This window comes from Mercenaria mercenaria, chromosome 17 (genome assembly GCF_021730395.1).
Source record: "Mercenaria mercenaria strain notata chromosome 17, MADL_Memer_1, whole genome shotgun sequence".
Taxonomy (NCBI): domain Eukaryota; kingdom Metazoa; phylum Mollusca; class Bivalvia; order Venerida; family Veneridae; genus Mercenaria; species Mercenaria mercenaria.
The window spans coordinates 64,543,198-64,566,357 of NC_069377.1; the positions used below are offsets into that span (position 1 = coordinate 64,543,198).

The following is a 23,160-nucleotide window of genomic DNA, read 5'->3' on the forward strand; positions in this document are numbered from 1 at the left end:
GTTTTAATCCAGTTTTAAACTCGGCTTAGATTTCGAAGAGACAAACACTGTGACAGACTTTTACGAAGATCAAATATTAAATGTGGCCTCTAGAATGTGAACAAAGTTTTTCTATGTTTTGACCTTATGACCTATATCAAGATTTCGTGTAACCAAGTTTTGTACTATTTCTAGATTTTATAGAGACAAACATTCTGACAAAAAATTATGACGATCAAGCAGAAAATGTGGCCTTTAGAGTGTTAGCAACGCTTGTCTATGATCTGACCTAGTGCCTAGTTTTTTCCCTTTAGGTAATCCAGTTTTAAATTTGACCTTACCTATCTCTTAAAAAGACAAACACTCTAACAAAGTTTCAAGAAGATCACCTCTAGAATGTTAACAAGGTTCTCCTATAATTTGACTTGGTGTTCTAGTTTTTGACATCTGGTAAACAAGTTTTACACTTGACCACTAATATTCTGAGAAAGTTTCAGGAAGATCAAATAGAAAATGTGGCCTGTACAGTTAACAAGTATTTTCTATGATTTGACCTTGTGACCTAATTTTTGAATGCAGGTAATCCAGTTTTGAAACTGTCCTAGATTTCACAGAAAAACATTATGACAAAGATTCATAAAGGTGATCGAGGTAGCAAAAGAGAGCTAACAAGGTTTTCCTTTTAATTGACCGAGTGACCTAGTTTTTGACCCCAGATGACCTAGTAACTAACTAGTCCAAAATTTTATTAAGGGTAATATTCTGACAAAGTTTCATTAAGATTGGGCTAAAACTGTGTCCTCTAGAGTGTTAACAGTCAAATTGTTGATGGCGTATGACTGCTGACTGATGACGAAGGACACAGGGTGATCGCAATAGCTCAACTTGAACACTTTCTGCTCAGGTGAGCTAAAAATACCTTGGTATTACGAATTGGACATATATATCTAGATAACATGCAAATTAGTTTCGGTTTATATATCAAGCAAAGAAGACTTCAGCAAGTGTTTGTACCAGTTTATGACGGATTTCTACTTTTTAATGATTTATTTTAATTATAACAGGCTGCTTAATGGAATTAAAAAAAAACAAGAAAAACATTAAAAATCAGCCTGTTCTTTATATAGAATATGCATCTAACTACTGCCAATTTAGCAATTGCTCTTCATAACGTCAAAAAGGTTCGGCGAAAGGATATTCTGGATGCTCAATAGATCTGAAAAACAACAGGAAAGAAAACTGAAATGATACAAAATATTCATACAAACGCAACTTTCAATGTTCTAAATAGATTCATGGGCATGGGTAAAACTTTCATGCAACTTAATATCTTATATGTAAGATACCAATGTATTTCATGGTTATTTAGAAGTGTATACGAGGGGACTGCTCTCAATTATATCAATCTGTAATAATACATATAAATTGCTTCAATGACTTCTTGCATACATGCAAATAGTTGCAAGGTTTTGTTGATCCAAGCTAGAAGGTTCTGGGTCAAGTGGTTCTTCAATTACTTTTGCAGAAACTGTTTTCAAGGCTGAGGCCCTAGGAGATCTTGATCTTTGACTTACCTCAAAAACTACAGGGGTCATCTACTCCATAAGCCCAATCATGCTATCAAGTTCAAAGGTTCTCCAGTTATTTGGTGGAAATAGTTCACTCTTCCGACAGACAGATGGAATGACCGACGCGACCGACAGGTGCAAAGCAATATATCCCCACTTCTTAAATGTGGGGCATAACATTCTGACAGAGATTTTAATGATCAAGTAGAATTGTAGCCCATAGAATGTTAACAAGTTTTCCTATAATTTGACCTAATGACCTAGTTAATACCTTATGTAACCCAGATCTGAACCTGACCTATACACGGTACATGTATTTCATGCAGACAAAGATTCTTAGAAAGTAATATGAAGACAAATCTCTATTTGACCAAGTTACCTAGTTTTTGATCATAAATAATCCAGTTTCAATTTTGGTCTAGACTTTATAGAGACAAACATTACGTTTAATGAGGATGACCTAGAAAATGTGGCCTATAGTGTGTTAACAAAGTATCCCTATTATTTACCTAGTGACTTAGTTTTTTACCAAAGATGACCCAGTAACAAACTCATCAGTGATTTTATTCAGGATAATATTCTGACCATGCTTCTTTAAGATTGGGCTGTAACCTCTAGAGTGTTATAAGTAAAATAGTTTATGAATGACAATGACAGGCACAGGAAGATCACAATAGCTCACCTTGACCACTTTGTGCTCCAGTGAGCCAAACAGAGCTGTATATCAATAAACTTAAGCTGCAGCATGGAAAACATTGAACTTTTGAAAACTGAAATTAAAACAACTTTCCAGTGTACTCAGTGTAACATGCACATTATAACAGTGTTTATATCCAAATCAAATAAACATAAAATGTACGAAGTGGTAAAGAGACTTACGTCAGTTCCTTAAATACTCTGAGATTTCTATCTAAAGCTTTTATTTTCTCCATATCTTCTTCAGACAACTCGAAATCAAAGACCTGAAATTGTTGCAATATTCTTATTGTGCATAATCTCATCATAACTATACAAGTCTAAACTGCAACATGAAATGTCCACCACCTTAACTAAATAGGGAGAGCACAGATCTACAGATCGCAAGGCCGGGAGTTCAATCCTTCAGGGATATGTTGTCCGTGATGATTTCATAAAAGACACGGTGTCTGAAATCATTCCTCTTCCACAGCTGATTTATGTGGGTAAGTTGGCACTTACTTGCAGAGAACAGATCTCTTACTGGTACAGAATTCTGGAACACTGGTTAGTTTACCTGCCCGCCATTAAATAATACTTCTGAAAAAAGCGCTAAACCCGAAACAAACAAGAGCAACACAAACATTAGTGGCTGAATACCTTTTTATATAAAGGATATGTTTCAGCTGGGAAAAAAATAGCTTTAGACATGACCGATGCAGTGATACAAAATAGGCAAATGCCGAGTTCATTCACGAAAGTAAAATGTAAAAATGAATATCAATTTGCTTGAAGTAAATATTTCTTTAATCATGCATGAATGAATAAGAAAACAGTACTTGCATTGATATTTTCTTTAATTCTAGATGGTGTAACGCTTTTTGGAACCATGGAAATTCCATTCTGTAGATGAAATCTAATTATCACCTGTAATTACAAATTTCCTCATTTATAGATTAACACACCTGCTGAGGTGTAAAAATGTTTCACCTATTACTTTAACTACATCATAGTCACTATCCTGAGCCCTTGCTTTTGAAGATTATAAGAAGTATCCACTTCATATTGGATTTTCTTTCAAATTCTATTCATTGCCACAACAACAGTCAGTAAGTGCTGTGTGGCAGCCATATAAAGTCTTCCCTTGGTCCTTATCGAATTATGGAGCCCATTCAATTGTATAACATAGTTTAGCTTAACACAATGTAAAGGAGCATGAGGTATGTTGCATATTTCATTACCTAACATGGTCAGTCAGAGTCTGCTTTTGTTTGGTTGCCTTCAATGCTTCCAAAGCATCTAATTAAAGATGACATTTATACTAAGTTAAACTTCAAATGGGCTTCAGTATTATTTTAAATTTTAAATAATGGTGTATTCTGTACAATGTCACATCTGCCTAGAATTGACAAAAGGCGTTACAGTAATTTCGGCATATTTCTGTCACAAGTCTTTGTATTTAAACACAGAAAACCAAGTTTTCACAAGTAAACACCACCAAAAACAAAACCATAACTGATATTCTAATATGAAAAATCCATGGAAATTTTCCTTAAAACACAGCAATATTGACGTCATGTCTACATATTTTAAAATTGGTGCCATACTGACACAGAGAAAGAGTGCTACCATTTTTGATCTACTTTTCTTAGGAAAGATTCGAAATGATAGAACAGAATGTTGTTACACTTAATTCACACACTCTGTACCGTGGTAGACATTACTCATTCAAGTTATTCCATGGGACGTGTTACTTCCATTCTTATAAACACTGTTAAATCACGATGTTCATGTCAGCTAATTAAATATGGCGCCATACATGTGACATGGAATAGTGCTTCCCTATTTCATACACTTGTTTATAAAAAAGACAAACTAGGATAGAAATAACATATAGCAGAACCATGTTTTAATATATCTCAACAATACAAATCAGTTATATACAACATGTGTAATTTACTCTTGCTACGACCTTGTGAAATTATTCCACAGGCATATAACCTCTTCCTATACTGATGTAGTAAAACACGGCTCTGCTATGTATTATTTCTCAATTAATCATGCCTGAGCTACTGATTTCCCTTTGCGTTCTGCAATTTCTAGGAGAACAGGATCTTCAAATGGACATGGTTCTTCTGCCTCTTTCCTGAAAAACACACATTACAACTAATGCATGTTTGTAAGAAAATCATTAAAATTATATAGAGACTGTCATGCATATTGAATTTCATTTTGTTGTTCATTATATGTTATATGGTATATTCATAGCTGTCCGAAATGTGAAATAATGCCTGAACGAATAACTAAACATCTTCTGAACAGATCAGCTGTAGTGCATGGTTAACCTCAAAGCTGGTTTGAAACTAGAGCTATCACTAAAGGTGATGAATGTACCCGCCGCATGCACTGACACAGTACATTGCAATTTGACACACACAAGATTGCATAATTATGTGGACTGTATGTATATAGACTGTATGTATACAGTATAGTAACAAAAAACAAAGTCCCATAACTATGCAGGATATTTATCTAAAAGAATGTAACATGCACCATGCACAACTAGGGTTGGTACTGATCACTTGTGTGAAGTTTCATTAAATTGTGTGTAAGGGTTTGGTAGATTAGGCATGCACAAGATTGCATATGCAGACTGTATGTACATAGTATGTTAACAAGAAACAAAGTCCCATAACTCTGCAATTTTTGTCGCTGAAAGAACCTAACATGACCCATGCACAACTACTGTTGTTACTGATCACTTGTGTGAAGTTTCATTAAATTGTGTCAAGGGGATGAGGAGAGATGGTGTGCACAAGATTGTGTCTATGTATGTAGTATAGTTACAAAAAAAAAGTCCCATAACTCTGCAAATTTTTTTTCTGAAAGAACCTAACATGCCCCATGCACAACTACTGTTGTTACTGATCACTTGTGTGAAGTTTCATTAAACTGTGTCAAGGGGATGAGGAGAGATGGTGCGCACAAGATTGTGTCTATGTATATAGTATAGTAACAAAAAAAACAAAGTCCCATAACTCTGCAAAATTTTTTTCTAAAAGAACCTAACATGCCCCATGCACAACTACTGTTGGTACTGATCACTTGTGTGAAGTTTCATTAAACTGTGTCAAGGGGATGAGGAGAGATGGCGCACAAGATTGTGTCTATGTATATAGTATAGTAACAACAAGAAACGCGGCAATGCCACGAAACCAGGTTTTCAACACTTTTCATAAGAATAAACAAGAGTGCCAGAATGTCACAATATACGCCCGTCACAGCAAATTTCTTTACTCTAGCACCTGTATTTGCAATGTAATTTTAATTTTGTGGTTGTTTAGTAATCATTGTAATTCTTTTGTTTTTCTAAGTCCACAAAAAAACTCCTTACCAGGTAGAGATACCTTAAAATACACCTAAAATTAGAAAGTAACAACTATGTTGTACCACAGAAAAGTGGTCTTGGTTCATACCTACGGTCAATTATAAAAAAAGTTACAATATAAGTTATTTATAGTAACAACTAAGGGAAGTTAATCTTAAAAAAAAAATACAAAATAAAAAATAATACAAAAAAAAATTTTAAGTCCACACAGAAATCCTTACCAGGTAGAGATTGGTCAAAATACACCTCAAAATTGGATGTAACATGCATGTTGTACTACAGAAAAGTGGTCTCGATTTTTCCCTACGTCTAGTAATGAAAAAGTTACAATATAAGCCATTTATAGTTACAACAAAGGGAAGTAATTCTAAAGAAGGGAACTGCGCAAGACACTTCGTCTCATGATGGTGTATAATTGTGCCAAGTTACATCAAAATCCCTCTATGCATGAAGAAGATATGCTCCAGACAAAGTTTTCATTCTTGTATCCTTTGACCTCTAAGTGTGACCTTGACCTTAGACCTAGGGACCTGGTTCTTGTGCATGACACTCCGTCTCATGATGGTGAACAATTGTGCCAAATTTCATCAAAATCCTTCCATGCATGTAGAAGATATGCTAACCATAACCCTAACCCTATTTTTAGTAACAATGACCTTGACCTTGATCCCAGAAACCCCAAAATCAATCCCAAGCTACAACTTTATATAAGTTTTCTATACACCAAGTTTCATCATGATAGCTCATTCCTAAGTTAAGTTATTGACCGGAAACCCTTTTTCTATTTTAAGTAACAGTGACCTTGACCTTGACCCCAGAAACCCCAAAATCAATCCCAGCCTTTGTCTTGATATAAGCTACATACATACCAAGTTTTATTCAAATATCTTTACCGAAACAAAAGTTATTGACCGGAAACACCAGTTTGACGCCGCCGCCACCGCCCGCCCGCCCGACCGACATCTACCCCAATCTAATAACTCAGGTTTTCGTTAAAAAAACAAAGCCCCATAACTCTGCAATTTTTTTTTCTAAAAGAACCTAACATGCCCCATGCACAACTACTGTTGGTACTGATCACTTGTGTGAAGTTTCATTAAATTCTGTCAAGGGGATAAGGAGAGATGGTGCACAAGATTGCGTCTACGGACAGATGGACAGACAGACAGACGGACAGACAACCTGAAACCAGTATACCTCTCCTTACAACTTTGTTGTCGGGGGGGGTACAATAAGACAGCCTCCTTTCCAATCCTTACATACACTTTTCAAGCCATTAAAATGTAAAAGTATGTACATGAATGGTAGGCCCTGGCTATTAGGTGTATGTGACCGCTAGTGATCTAATGTCAGCTGTGGAGCCCTTATGAACATATCAAATAGTTTGTCTTTCTTATTTCATATGACATTAACAAACTTCCAAGTCTGCAGTTCACAGTATATAGTGCCCTTTTTAAATATCTTTAACCTCCATTTTTTCAAAGCACAGTGAAAAAGGTATTTAAAATCAACAGTAAAGTTGGGTCAAAAAGGAACATAGCATAATCAATTCAAGGGTAAAAGACGAATGGTCGGCTGTGCATTGATTGCAAATCTTCCTGCGTATCATATAGTTTTATTTACATATTCACTGTGTGTTTTCTTATTTTTTTATTATGATTGCATACAGTTTACAAACATGTTTTATTTCCTTTCTGAGCAATTCTGGCAGAAGTATTACATTAAAACATTACTTACGAAAACTCTTTAAAAGCTTGTTTGTGTACCAGACTTAATGTTATCTTACCAAGGTCGTGACGGACATCCAAATGGTGCATAGGCAGTTACAACCATCCCCTTGTCTTTGCAAAACTTTGTCAAACGTTTGTTTGAAAAATATGGCCATATTTCAATCTAAAAAAGACAATGCAATAATAGCATAACTTGCACAACAAAGTTATTAAACAGTAAATTTAACAAATATAACCTTTACACTACAACCATTTACATTATATTTATACCATATTTGTGGCTATGAACCCATCAAGCACCTGTCAACTAGACATTAAGCATCCCTTCCATGGGACTACAGTTTTGTTTTTTATTTTAGATAATTGTGTTTACAATGTCACATCTGCATGAACTGATAAAATCACTGTATTTTTCTTCCTAAGACGAATCAGCTGTAAAGTGTTAACAGGACAGAGTAAGAAGAACCAAACATATTTGAAGATTCTGTTCTCATGGAAATTGCAGAATGCAAAGGGAATTTACTGGGTCAAGCGGGATAATACTACATGTGAGCAAAGGTCATGAGCTAATAAATAATTATGTGAGGTTTTAAGATTCTAGCTAAATATACTTTTGGAATTATAAACATTTTCAAATTTAGATGGACGGACGAACGGGTGGATGGATGGACAACACCAAATCTATCATCCTCTATCTTTGGCAGGGGATAGAGTAGAAAGTTATCCTTAAACTTTAGAAAAATGAGAGGACAGGTCACTGGTACCATTTGATTTTAGAGTGTCCTAAATGCCTGAATAAACAGAAGACGTATGTTATTATTGAAATGAACCTTTTTGTTTTATGAATACAAATGTATAATTGTGGATATGTATAAATATGGATGAAAGTTAATGACAAGTTCTTCACAATCCCTGTGAAGCATAGACATAACAACAAAGAAATAGTAACAGTTGTCTTCAACTGGTGAAAACTGTCCTAGAGTTTTATATCTGAGGAGAAAGTAAACCTTAAAGAAAACATTTTGGGTGGGAGTTGGGTAGTTTTGTGTGGCTGCTGTGATAGAATACTAAGGAACAAGAAACTAAAAGTAAATTTTTTTTGGTTGTTGGGAGGGGATGGTAGGGAGAGAGGGGATTAATGTGTGTTGAGTGTGTGTGTAGTGGTGGTGGTGGTGGGGGGGGGGGGGGGGGAAGGTGGGGAGTTATGTGGATTGTTGCACTCCTCAAATTGTCTCATCACAACCCACCTATATTTCAAGTTTAAAGTCAATACCTTGAAAAGTTTTGAACTATTGTGCTTCAGTCATAAAATACAAAGGACAGATTTTACATCTGAACTTAATTTGGGACTGTGAACTTTGACCTACCAACTAAGTTCATGCACTTGAATACTAATGCACACAAATATAAGTGTTTTTTTGGGGGGAGGGGGGGGGAGGGGTAGAGAAGTGGGGTTGGGCAGTAATGTGGATTGTTGCACTCTTCAAATCACCTCACAACCACTAACCTACATTTAAAGTTTTAAATCAATACATTCAATCGTTTTGAAATTGTGCTCCAGACACAAAATACAAAGGGCAGATTTGAACTCAATTTGTGACCTTGACCTTTGATCTACCAACCAAGTTCATGTGCTCTGCACATCATCTTATTGCCATTTACCTATAAGCCAAGTTAGAAGTCAGTACTTAGAAAGGTTATCAATTTCTGCTCTGGACACGAAACATTGCTGTGACTTTGACCTTTGACCTATAGTCCTGGTTCATGCACCTTGCACATTGTGTCAACCACCTACCTATATGCCAAGACTGAAGTCAATACCTTGAAATGTAATCAAATCATGCTCAGAACACAAAATAAGACAACTTTGACCTTGGAGCTCCATTTGTGACTATGACCTTTGACCTACCGATCTGGTTCCTGCATCCTGCACATGGTCATGACAAGTTTAAAGTCAATGCCTCAAATAGTAATAGAGGTATGCTCAAGACACAAAATATGAGGGACAATTTTGACCTTTGAGCTTCACTTTGATCTACCAACTTGGTTCATGCATTCTGCACATCAGCTCATAGCTGCCTACCTACATGCCAAGTTTAGAGTCAATATCCTGAATGGTTTTTCAGAAATGCTCTGTAAACTAAATAGGACGACAGACAGACAGGCAGACAGAGGCACATGCCATTTCATTATATGTCTATTTTTCCAAAGCGGGTGTAAAATTATCCAACATGAAAGTCTCAAAAACATGAGAATGTCCACATGCTGATGATTAAATATATCTGATTTCATTTGAATTGGTGTGAAACTGTAAGAGGAGTTCAGAACACAAAATACAGAATGCTTGTAATATTTCCATGTCCAAAAATGTCATAAATTAAAGAAAGAAGTCAGCCATGAAAGTAGAGATCATATGCAAATATCCACTTCATGTTGATGATGTACTTAATGTCTCTGTGGCACCAGCTGAGTACATTAAAAGGTGTAACTGATTGATGGACAATTCAAACACTGTTACGCCATTAATGTCTCCTCTTCATAATTTGTATTTACATCAAAATCTTTTTTACATGCATGAACAGCCCTATCACTGAGTTGCTAAGGCCATACCAAATTGATATGTCGTTCGTCGGAACTACCGCATCAATAATTTCATTCCCGAAGAAAAAAAATAAAAATCACCCGCCCGCACGTACATAAAAATCTCCGAAAAAAATTTTTTTTTCCCGATTACGCGGTCCGGAATAATAACGGCAAAGCAGGTTTTATCGCTGTTTTAATGCGTCAAAGTGATATTGATCGGATTTCATGCATCCGTAATACATGTTACTGATGGCCAAAACTCAAAAAGTCAGGAATTATGGTGTTGTTCATCATTTGTTTTAAATCTGGAGTGTCTGTGCTAGTGCCACACATGGCCTTCGATGTGTCGGTAGGTTATGAAGTAGGCACGTTCTACTTTTGTTCAATACAGCGAAAGGAACGAAGCACGACTTGTAAGACGTGCACGGGGATGCAGTTAAAAATATTTGGAAATATTGTTCAGATATAGTTTTCAAACCATTTGTTATCAGTTGTTTAGTTCAGTATGTTATATCTAGAGCCCAAACCTGAGGCCGACTACTATCTTAAAAAAATGTTTGTTCACAGATCCTGACCGACCTATCACATTGTCTAGGCCAAATCTTTTTGAACATACTTTCTTTAGTACAGCTGTCAGATATTCTATCAAAACACATTTAGTCAATTTAAAAATTGTTTAGCTTTTCAAATAAGTAGTGTAGATATAAAATCTGTCCTTTGTAACCCCAATTTTGCCTGTTTGTCTATTACTTGGCTGTGAATTGATAGAACGAAAAAAAAAACTGGAAAAAAACAGACCTCCCCAACTCTAAATGTCTAGTTTAGTCAAAGCAAAACAAACAACACTTTAAGGGTGGCCATATAACACTTTAAGGGTGGCCATATTGGGATCATTCTTTGTCAGTCTTGTTATCATTTTTGCCTGAAATGAATCTCCACCACAAAAACATAAGCTAGAGTGATCTGTTAAGAAATTATTCCAAAGGGATTCAAGCAATGTCGAAGCATCTGTATGACCAACTCTGTTTGGTCTCACTGGTCAAGTGGTTTGTTCCCTTCACCTCTATGGGTTGGAGTTCCACTAGGGGCACAAAGTTGTTCATGTGCCGAAGCCATTTAACTGTGCTTCAGAAGAAATGTTATTCCACACATGTGCCTGTTTTGTCTTAAATATTCCTCATGCTGTGCCGTTAAATAGGCAGGCCTTGAGAATGATGTAGAAAAATCAAAATTAAAAATAAGACACTCATCCCTTAGAAATTATAACTAAAAAAAAACAAAGTGATTCAGTGAGGTTTGGCAAGAATTTATTTGCAAAATCATTCATGTAGTCTTTAAAACATAACAGAAAAGCTATATACTGTGTTACCCACACTGTAAATGTTTGATTTCTGTGTTATTTCTAAAGAAATGTTAACTTCATGTATAATCATAACCGCCTCCTCAAGGGTCAAAGCTGGGAAAAAAAATTTAAAAAAGCCCGCTCGCTCCATGTAAAATCTACCCGCCTCTGAAAAAATCAAAATTGAGAAAAAAAAAATAAAATAAAAATTTCGCTCGCCCGCTCCAATTTTTTTTTGAAAATTTTCCGAAGAACTATTTATCAATTTGGTATGGCCTAAATACAAAATCAGCCAAACACATCTCTCCAGCTGTGCATTATGGACACATTTTCTAATATTTTGGAAAAAGAAAAACAAAGTGATTTTCATATTCGCCAATATTCGTTCAAAGTTGTATTTGGCATACATTGTATATGCATAAATGTCAGAAAATCTACTATCCTTTTAGACAATGGACATACAGAAACAGTGAGGATTCAAGAAAAAATACAGTATTCATAATAAATAAAATCTCTTTAAATGCCATGGAATTTTACGTTCATGTGAATATCACTGGAAATGAAATAATTCACAGACCTGCATGTTTGTAGGTTTGATAGTACAACACTCAAACATTCTTTCAGTCTGTTTGCTATTGAAGTTAGATAAACCAATATTTCTGGTCATTCCAGCATGTTGGCACCTTTCCATCTCCTTGAATGAAATAATTAGAAATACATTGGAGTTCAAATTTCTCCTAAAATACAAACAAGAGGGTCATGATGACCCTATATAAGGCTCACCTGTCAAACTTGGCATTGAAATCATCAAGATAAACATTCTGACCAAGTTTCATGAAGATAGGGTCATAAATGTGGCCTCTACAATGTTAACAAGCTTTTCCTTTAATTTGAGCGGGTCACCTAGCTTTGACCCCAAATGACCCAGTTTTTGAACTTGGCATAGGAATCATCAAAATAAACATTCAGTCCAAGTTTCATGAAGATAGGGTCATAAATACTGCTTCTAGGTTGTTAACAAGCTTTTCCTTTGATTTGACCTTGTGACCTAGTTTTTGACCCCACATGACCCATTTTTGAACTTGACCTAAAGATCATCAAGATAAACATTCTGTGCAAGTTTGTATCAAATCAAAGCATAACTGAAACCTCTATTAAAGGCTGAAAGGACCAAACTAGAAAATTTTGCCCCTTTCAGGGGCAGTAACTCTAGAACCAATGAGGGAATCTAGCCTGTTTTCCAAACGAACCCAGATCTTATTGTAACTTATGTTGTGTGTAAGTGTGGTTAAAACTTAATGTAAAATGTCACTTCTATCTTGTTCACAAGGTAAAAATTAACAAATTTTGGCTCTTTCAGGGGTCAATCAGGGGCCGTAGCTAAGGAACCTATGATTGGATCTGATGGATTCATCATGGAATCCAAGATTAATTGTTGTTAAAGATATTTTGCAAGTCTGTATCAAATCAAACCATAAATGAAGTCTCTATATGGCTGCAAAGGGCCATAACTCTGGATCCCATGATGGGATCTGGCCAGTTTTCGAAAGGAACCGAGATATTACGCCAATTCAAGTTGTGTGCAAGTTTGATTAAAATCATTTGCAAAATGTGGTCTCTATTGTGTTCATAAGAAATTGTGAATGGATGGACGACAGACAAAAATATAAACAAGATGCCCCCCTTGATGCATTCAGTAAATTATTTGATCACTGTGCACTGGACGTTTGACATACTGACCTCAAATCAATAATTAGTGGTCATTTACCAGTCATAAGTAAACTCCGTATCAAATGTGATTTTAGACCAAAGCATTCTCAAGTTATTTGGCAAAAAAAGTTCTACAGTTCTGGGTCAATGTGACCTTGACCTTTGACCTACTGACCTCAAAATCAATAGGTCATGATCAGCCTCCCTATTAAGTTTCGTGATCTTAGGCCAAATCGTTCTCAAGTTATCATCCGGAAACGGTTTAACTGTTCGAGGTCACTGTGACCTTGACCTTTGACCTCAAAATCAATAGGGGTTATCTGTTGGCCATGATCAACATCCCTATAAAGTTTCGTGATCCTAGGCCCAAGTGTTCTCAAGTTAACGTCCGGAAACGGTTTAATTGTTCCTGGTCACTGTGACCTTGATCTTTGACCTACTGACCTCAAAGTCAATAGGGGTCATCTGCTGGTCATGACCAACCTCCCTATCAACCTTCATGATCCTTAGGCACAAGTATTCCCAAGTTATCGTCCAGAAACGGTTCAGCTGTTCCAGGTCACTGTAACCTTGACCTTTGACCTACTAACCTCAAAGTCAATAGGGGTCATCTGCTGGCCATGACCAACCTCCCTTTAAAGTTTCATGATCCTAGGCCTAAGCGTTGTCAAGTTATCATCCAGAAATGGTATAACTGTTCCGGGTCACTGTGACCTTGACCTTTGACCTACTGACCTCAAACTCAATAGAGGTCATTTGCTGGTCATGACCAACCTCCCTTTCAACTTTTATGATCCTTAGACCCAAGCATTCTTGAGTTATCATCCGGAAAATGTTTAACTATTCCGGGTCACTGTGACCTTGACCTTTGACATACTGACCTCAAAATCAATAGGGGTCATCTGCTTGTCATGACCAACCTCCTCATCACTTTTCATGATCCTAGGCCCAAGTGTCTTGAGTTATCATCCAGAAACGGATTGGTCTACGAACAGACAGACCGACCAATATACCCCACCTTCTTTGAAGGGGGCATAAAAAGTCTTTATTGAAATTATTATATTATCATACTTAAGCTGAACTAGTCTGATACTTATTGAAGTCAAACCAGAGCAAATCACCAACTGTAAACTGATAGAACTTGGTTCAAAACACCTGGGGTTTCATTTGCAATTTAAATATTAGCAAAGTATTAAAGTCCTTTCACAAAGATTGCAGCAAAGAAAAATGTTTCCTACTTGAATGGATCAGGCAGCATGGAGGAAATAAGTGTAAGAAACTAATCTATGAGCTCTGGAGCATGGTGGGTGTTAAGAGTGAGGTTTAGTGCACACCTTTAACTAATTTAATTTAAGGCAGTGCCCCCACTGTGTTCCTTTATTGCCTATTTGTCCCTGTTGGCTCATTTTTTATTTTGACTATTTCTGTGCAAATTTCACCCAGTTACACTTTTGTGCATACAGTGCAGCAGGGTTTCATTTCTGCGAGGCTAAGCTTTTGGAATGTCACTATTATAACTTATTGTCACATTGTCCTTGTTTGTATTTTGTTCTTTCTTCTTAGACTAATTATCTGATGCTAATAGATATACTCCGAGCCAATACTATATGAATTTATCTGATGCTAATAGATATACTCCGAGCCAATACTACATGAATTTATCTGATGCTAATAGATATACTCCGAGCCAATACTATATGAATTTATCTGATGCTAATAGATATACTCCGAGCCAATACTATATGAATTTATCTGATGCTAATAGATATACTCCGAGCCTGTACTACATGGTAAATGTATGATAATAGAAAAAGGGTGACAGTCTAATCATAGGAAAAAGTGAGAATATTTTCCCTTGAAAGATGAACATAACTAAACTTGTTTCTCATAACTGGTATTTCAAACAGTTCATTCAAACAAGAGGGCAATTATGGCACTAAGTTTCTCGCCTGACCTTGATCGTTTGATCAGGCAGACACAAACTTGGTAAAAGGATCACTAGCTAAGGCTTCATGAGAAATATTTTACCATCAAACTTTTGAGACAGACATTTTTTCAGTTTTCCTGTTATAGTTTTTGCAAACAACTGACTTTTCAGTAGTCCCAAATTTAATCCTAGAGACCCTTCTTTCAACAAATTGGTAATTGGCCACTTACAAATCAAGTAATTTTTCTTACCTCTATGCCTTGTACTTATGGAGGTGTTTAAATTTTTATTATATACTTCTTAATGTAAAAAAATGACCCTGCGGTGGCCTTAACTGAATCACAGCAAAATTATTGGAACATAGTTGAAGAAAGTACAGCCAATGACACTACAGTCAAAGTTTGGGAAAGATCCATCAAGTGGTTCATTAGAAGAACTTGTTTAAAACTTTTTCTGTTTCCATCTCTGGACAGGCAGTCCCTAAAACAGGTCAAGGGGAACCATTTGAATAAATCTTAGAGAAGTCCATACAAGGCAGCTACAGACCAAGTTTGGTGAAGATCTATCAAGCTGTTCATGATAAGAAGTTGTTTAAAGGCTTTCGTATTTTTGACTCTAGTTGCCCGCATAACTATTTGAACAAACTTGAAAGAAGTCCAGGCTAAGAATCTACAGACAATAAAAAGTAACAATAGATTTCTGGGCAGCACAGAGCACCACAAACACAGCCATACAGCCATGCATCACAAATACAGCCATACAGCCATGCATCATAAACACAGCCATACAGCCATGCACCACAAACACAGCCATACAGCCATGCACCACAAACACAGCTATACAGCCATGCACCACAAACACAGCCATACAGCCAAGCATCATAAACACAGCCATACAGCCATGCACCACAAACACAGCCATACAGCCATGCATCATAAACACAGCCATACAGCCATGCACCACAAACACAGCCATGCATCATAAACACAGCCATACAGCCATGCACCACAAACACAGCCATACAGCCATGCATCATAAACACAGCCATACAGCCATGCACCACAAACACAGCCATACAGCCATGCACCACAAACACAGCCATACAGCCATGCATCATAAACACAGCCATACAGCCATGCACCACAAACACAGCCATACAGCCATGCATCATAAACACAGCCATACAGCCATGCACCACAAACACAGCCATACAGCCATGCATCATAAACACAGCCATACAGCCATGCACCACAAACACAGCCATACAGCCATGCACCACAAACACAGCCATACAGCCATGCATCATAAACACAGCCATACAGCCATGCACCACAAACACAGCCATACAGCCATGCATCACAAAGTAGGCCCACAACATAAAAAAGCTGTAATGGAAAAACATTGTAGACCACATTTGTTGTAATTGTGACAAGTTGGTTCAGATGGAAAAATTTTTATGTAAGATATTGATGACGGACCATAGACAAGTTGGTTCAGATGGAAAGATTTTTATGTAAGATATTGATGACGGACTATAGACAATGAAAACAACGAAACATCCACCTATACTAATATCTCACAATGAACCTGCAGAATTAACTAAAAATCAACTTCAGTCATAACTTTCATTACCTTCCAAATGTCTTCCAGTGGATAGCATGCACACAGTTGCTTCCCATTCTTGTCTTTTGGTGAAATAACATTCCTGCTAAAATCCTGATCCTGAAACATGTGAATGACATTAACATTAACGTATAATGTATTTCATTTTCAACACTGACTGAAAAGTGACTCTTCTGAATCATGTTTACAAAAGACTAGAATGTTGAAGCCCAAAGGGCAACAATGTCAAGCCCATTGTTTGTTGACGCAATGCCTGAATGACTCAAACATTTAGGTAAAAAAATCTGATGTATCATCCATGTTGTATCACAGAAAATTGGTGTTGGTTTTTCAGTATGGCCAATAATAAAAAATTTACAAAATAAGCTATTTATAGGAAAAACAAAGGGAAAGAAAATTAAAAGTCCACCAAAAAAAATATTTCTCAGTCCAAAAAAGTCCTTACCAGGTACAGATTTTTAAAATACACCTAAAAATTTGAGGTACCATCCATGTTGTACAAAAAAAGAGGTGGTCTTGGCTTTTCCCTATGGCCAATAACAAAAAAGTTACAAAATAAGCTAGTAAAAAAAATGGAAGTAATTCTATTTAAAAAAATACAAGATTGATTGATACATGTCAAAGTTATGGCCTAAGATCTAATATGACCTTTGACTTTCTCCTTTGAAAATAGGAACCTGAGGTTTGCGCTTCACACTCCCGTCTCATTGAGGCAAATAATTATGCCTAATGAAAATAAGACTATTCAATGCATGTCAAAGTTATGACACGGACAAGCTCTAAAATGACTTTTGACCCCTAAGTGTTACCTTGACCTTTAAGGTAGGGGTCTGGGAGTTGCGTGCAACACTCTGTTTCATTTTGGCAAACATTTATACCGAAGAAAAAAAAGTCTGTTCTATGCATTGCAAAGTTACAGCCCTCTGGCTGATAAGCTCTAAAATGACTTTTAACCCCTAAGCATGATCTTGACCTTTGAGATAGAACCTAGGGTTTGTGTGCGACACTCCGTCTCATGGAAGTTAACATTCAAGCCAAATATAAACAAGATTGCTCATTGAATGTCAAAGTTATTGTCCGGATAAAAAAATCTGGACAGATGCACTAACACACATACACTGAACAGCTATTTGGATGACTATGTCTTCGCTCTCAGCAAGTGGGCTCGACAAAAGTAAAGTTCCACTAAATAAACGGTACTTATTTTGCTTTGGACCATCAGACTGGTGGGCTTCATACAACCAATCTGTAACAAGGAGTGACTGGGTGAGTTGGATCCCATCTGCAGCGTTAATTCAAACTAGCCTTGCGGCCATGTTTTTTTTATTTATCCATTTGAATAACTGGTAGAGGATTAAACAAGAAACGTGAAATTTTCTGTGAAATTATAAAGAAATCGGGCTAACAGTTTCTGACAAGAAGTTTCTTCAAACTTACCACACTAAACGTATAAGGAAAACTGACTGTGCCACCTGGCGGCCATGTTTTTTAATGAACAGGACTAATTTGAAAAATCTTGGTAGAGGGTAAAACAAACAATATTTCTGTGAAATTATTATGAAATCAGACTAGCAGTTTTTGACAAGAAGATTTTCAAATTTCCCACAATAAACATATAGGGAAAAGTGACCATGCCCTCTAACAGCCATGTTTTCTGACAAATCAGAATAATTTGAATGATTTTAGTAAAAGGTCACCAAAGAAACATTTCCATCAAATTATCTAGAAATCCAGCAAGTGGTTTCTGTGAAAAACATTTTCAAAGTATTTCTCCATTGCCTTGGAAACCAGAGTTCTGCATGAAATACAATTCTTCAAAACAATTTGTTGGAAGACCGTCAAAGAAACATCCTGGCCAAGTTTCATCAACTTGAAGCGAATGGTTTCAGAGGAGATATTGTTTGAATAAATGTGTATACAGACTGATGTTGGATAAATGGACAGAGGGTGAGTAATCCCAATAGCTCACTCCAAGCACTTCAAGCTCAGATGGGTAAAAACATTGGTCCATGCATGTCAAAGGACAAACACTGAAATGCCCTTTAACTCCTAAGTATGACCTTAGAGATAGGAGCTGTGGACAAGGCAAACATTTCTGCCAAATGATAGAGACTGCTCAATGCATATCAAATTTATGATGCTGACAAGATCTGACATGACCTTTAACCTAAAGTGTTACCTTAACCTTTGAGATAGCAACCTAGGTATTTGTGCTTTATGAGGTAAACATTCCAGCCAAATTGAAAAATTGCTCCTTACATGCATGAGTTATACTCCTTACAAAATCACACATTTACCTACATACACAGAACAGCTATTTTGATGACTATGTTAAGTCCATGGCAAGTAGGCTAAAAAAAAATCTGATCCAAGTAGACTGCTTTCATTTCATAGTTTAGCAACATAAAAATATCAATACAACACCTGTAGTCCCATTGGCCAGTGGATAAGAAACATGTCAACATAATCTGTTTGCAGCTTTTTCAAGGAATCTTTCAGTTCTTCCATCACAAGTTTTGGGTTATGATGTGTATTCCATAACTAAAATGAAGAACACAAGTCTGATGTTATGATTTGTATTCAATAACTAACACAGAGAACACAAATTTATGATTATGATGTGTATTCCATAAATAAAACAGAGCACACATGTTCGATATTATGATGTGTATTCCATGACTAAAACAGAGCACCCAAGTTTGATATTATGATGTGTATTCCATGACTAAAACAGAGCACCCAAGTTTGATATTATGATGTGTATTCCATAACTAAAACAGAGCACACAAGTTTGATATTAGGATTAAAACAGAGCACATAAGTTTATGATTATGATGTGTATTCCATAACTAGAACAGAGCACACAAGTTCGATATTATGATGTGTATTCCAAAACTAAAACAGAGCACACTAGTTTGATATTATGATGTGTATTCCATGACTAAAACATAGCACCCAAGTTTGATATTATGATGTGTATTCCATGACTAAAACAGAGCACACAAGTTCGATATTATGACTAAAACAGAGCACCCAAGTTTGATATTATGATGTGTATTCCATAACTAAAACAGGGCACACAAGTTTGATATTATGATGTGTATTCCATGACTAAAACAGAGCACACAAGTTTGATATTATGATTAAAACAGAGCACATAAGTTTATGATTATGATGTGTATTCCATAACTAGAACAGAGCAACAAGTTCGATATTATGATGTGTATTCCATAATTAAAACAGAGCACACAAGTTTGATATTATGATGTGTATTCCATGACTAAAACAGAGCACCCAAGTTCGATATTATACTGTGTATTCCATAACTAAAACAGAGCACCCAAGTTTAATATTATGATGTGTATTCCATGACTAAAACAGAGCACACACGTTTGATATTATGATGTGTTTTCCATGACTAAAACAGAGCACATAAGTTTATGATTTTGATGTGTATTCCATGACTAGAACAGAGCACACAAGTTCGATATTATGAGGTGTATTCCATGACTAAAACAGAGCACCCAAGTTCGATATTATGCTGTGTATTCTATGACTAAAACAGAGCACACAAGATTGATATTATGATGTGTATTCCATAACTAAAACAGAGCACCCGAGTTTAATATTATGATGTGTATTCAATGACTAAAAGAGAGTGCACAAGTTTGATATTATGATGTGTATTCCATAACTAAAACAGAGCACACAAGTTTGATATATTATGACGTGTATTCCATGACTAAAACAGAGCACACAAGTTTGATATTATGATGTGTATTCCATGACTAAAACAGAGCACACAAGTTTGATATTATGATGTGTATTCCATGACTAAAACAGAGCACACAAGTTTGATATTATGACTAAAACAGAGTACACAAGTTCGATATTATGATGTGTATTCCATGACTGAAACAGAGCACATAAGTTTATGATTATGCTGTGTATTCCATGACCAAAACAGAGCACACAAGTATGATATTATGCTGTGTATTCCATGACTAAAACAGAGCACATAAGTTTGATATATTATGATGTGTATTTCATGACTAAAACAGAGCACACAAGTTCGATATCATGCTGCGATTCCATGACTAAAACAGAGCACACAAGTTTAATATTATGACCAAAACAGAGCACACAAGTTTGATATTATGACCAAAACAGAGCACACAAGTTTGATATTATGACCAAAACAGAGCACACAAGTTTGATATTATGACTAAAACAGAGCACCCAAGTTTGATATTATGATGTGTATTCCATGACTAAAACAGAACACCCAAGTTTGATATTATGATGTGTATTCCATAACTAAAACAGAGCACACAAGTTTGATATTATGATGTGTATTCCATAACTAAAACAGAACACCCTAGTTTGATATTATGATGTGTATACCATAACAAGCTCATAGAACACAAGTTTTGGGTTATGTCGTGTATTCCATAACTAAACTAAATGTGTGTCCAAAAGACACAGGTGCGCCCCCTCCCCTCCTGTAACTGTTTTATGACTCAAGGTTAAACATTTTTTAAGATGTTGGCAATACAAACTTTTAAGTACTTTATGTGTATTTTTTACTTAGTGAAGGACCATAACTCTGGCCAAGCGGAGTAAAGTCCCAAAGAGAACACCTGGTGCAAAATTTCTTGGGCTATAAAACAATCCATCAATCTGCTAATGTTTTATGACTCTAGGTCAAGTACATATTGACATACATGCAGCACAATTTTTTATTTTTTGACTAAGTCAAGGGACACAACTCTGGTCTTGCAAAGTGAAAGAAAAACACTAAAAAAATCCTCAAATGCACAAATTCACATGCTGGATAATATTTCTACATGATTTCATGACCCTAGGTGATTTGTTTAAAGATATATGCAACACAAGCACTTTATGTATATTTTTCACTATGTCAAGGACCATAACTCCTTTCTGGCTGAGTGAAATCCCAAACAGAACACCAGGTGTGCAACTTCACATGCTATATAACAATCCCCTTATGATTTATGACTTAAAGTCAAATACTTTTTGAGTTACATGTGACACAAACTTGTATCCCGTTTATGCATTTTTTTGACAAGCAAAGGCCATAACTCTGGTCTGACTGATAAAAAATCCAGAACAAAATTCCATGTGCACAACTTCACATGCTGAATAATATTCCTATGGTGTTTCTTGACCCTATGTCATACACTTTTTGAGATATGTGGGACACAACTTTTATGCCTTTTCATACATATTTTTTTACTAAGTTAAGGGCCATAACTCTGGTCTGACTGAATGGATCTCTAAGACAACAGGATCGCTCACCTGAGTAATATGAGCTACATAGACAAATGTAACAGATCAGGTAAGAAATAAATAAGCATTGAAATCTTTTCCCAGTTGTGTGAACTAATTCAAATGTCAAACTGATTCTAAAATATTAAGAAAGTAGGTCAGTAGGTCACATTCATGGTCACTAAAAGTCAGTTTTAAGATCGGTGTGCAAAACTTTGTATGACATCCAAATTTCAACGCTGTATCTTGAAAAAACAAGAAAGTAGGTCAGTAGATCAAGGTCACAGTCAAGTGACCCCTAATTACTTGGGGTCATCAGGTAATTATAATTAAACAGTCTAGGAAATATCATCAGATAATTTTTTAAGTATTTTTTCCTATATAACTTATACAACAAGTGACCCCCGGAGCGGAGCCTCTTTTCACCCCAGGGGCCTAATTTGAAAAATCTTGTTGGGCAATGCTACGCACCAAATATCAAAGGCCTAGGCCTTGAACTTTCAGACGAGAAGATTTTTAAAGTTTTTTCCTATATAAGTCTATGTAAAACTTGGGACCCCAAGGGCAGGGCCTCTTTTCACCCCAGGGGCATAATTTGAACAATTTTGGTAGAGGACCACTAGTCAATGCAACATACCAAATATTAAAGGCCTAGGCCTTGCAGTTTCTGACAAGAAGATTTTTAAAGTTTTTTCCTATGTAAGTCTATGTAAAACTTGGGACCCCCGGGGCGGGGCCTCTTTTCATCCCAGGATAATAATTTGAACAATCTTGGTAGAGGACCACAAGGCAATGCTACATACCAAAGAGGACCACAAGGCAATGCTACATACCAAATATCAAAGGCCTAGGTCTTGTGGTTTCAGACAAGAAGATTTTAAAGTTTTTTCGGAATTTTTCCTATATAAGTCTATGTAAAACTTAGGACCCCTGGGGTGGGGTCTCTTTTCGCCCCAGGGGCATAATTTGAACAAATTTGGTAGAGGTCCATTAGATGATGTCATATGCAAAATATCAACGCTCTACGCCTTGCGGTTTTGGACAAGAAGATTTTTTAAGTTTTTCCTTTCAGTTGCCATCACAACCAGAGTTCTGTGTGGAATTCATTTCTTTGAACAATGTTGAAAGGGGGCCACCCAAGGATCATTCCTGCAAAGTTTGATGTAAATCTGCACAGTGGTTTTCAAATTTTTTTTAGAAATTGTTGACAGACGGACGATGGACATCAAGCGGTCACAAAAGCTCACCATGATCCTTTGGCTCAGGTGAGCTAAAAACCCCAGATGCACAACTTCACATGCTGAATAATATTCCTGTAATGTTTCATAATACTGGTTCAAATACTT

The 23,160-nt window shown here is 36.2% G+C and overlaps 1 protein-coding gene across 5 annotated transcripts in view; it reads right to left on the reverse strand.

The window, feature by feature from the left end:
- LOC123537123 (aldo-keto reductase family 1 member B7-like) overlaps positions 1 to 23,160 on the reverse strand; it is a 48,826-nt gene that overhangs the window by 11,410 nt on the left and 14,256 nt on the right. For 4 of the 5 annotated variants that reach the window (XM_053528436.1, XM_053528437.1, XM_053528438.1 and 1 more), the window contains 7 exons: positions 18,950 to 19,066; positions 16,535 to 16,624; positions 11,843 to 11,959; positions 7,397 to 7,503; positions 4,287 to 4,368; positions 3,066 to 3,149; positions 2,427 to 2,509 (listed from right to left, as the gene is read on the reverse strand). In XM_053528436.1, the coding sequence (XP_053384411.1) occupies positions 2,427 to 2,509; positions 3,066 to 3,149; positions 4,287 to 4,368; positions 7,397 to 7,503; positions 11,843 to 11,959; positions 16,535 to 16,624; positions 18,950 to 19,066 (680 nt within the window). The remainder of the gene's footprint in view (positions 1 to 2,426; positions 2,510 to 3,065; positions 3,150 to 4,286; positions 4,369 to 7,396; positions 7,504 to 11,842; positions 11,960 to 16,534; positions 16,625 to 18,949; positions 19,067 to 23,160) is intronic. The other variant, XM_053528439.1, reaches the window with a different exon arrangement.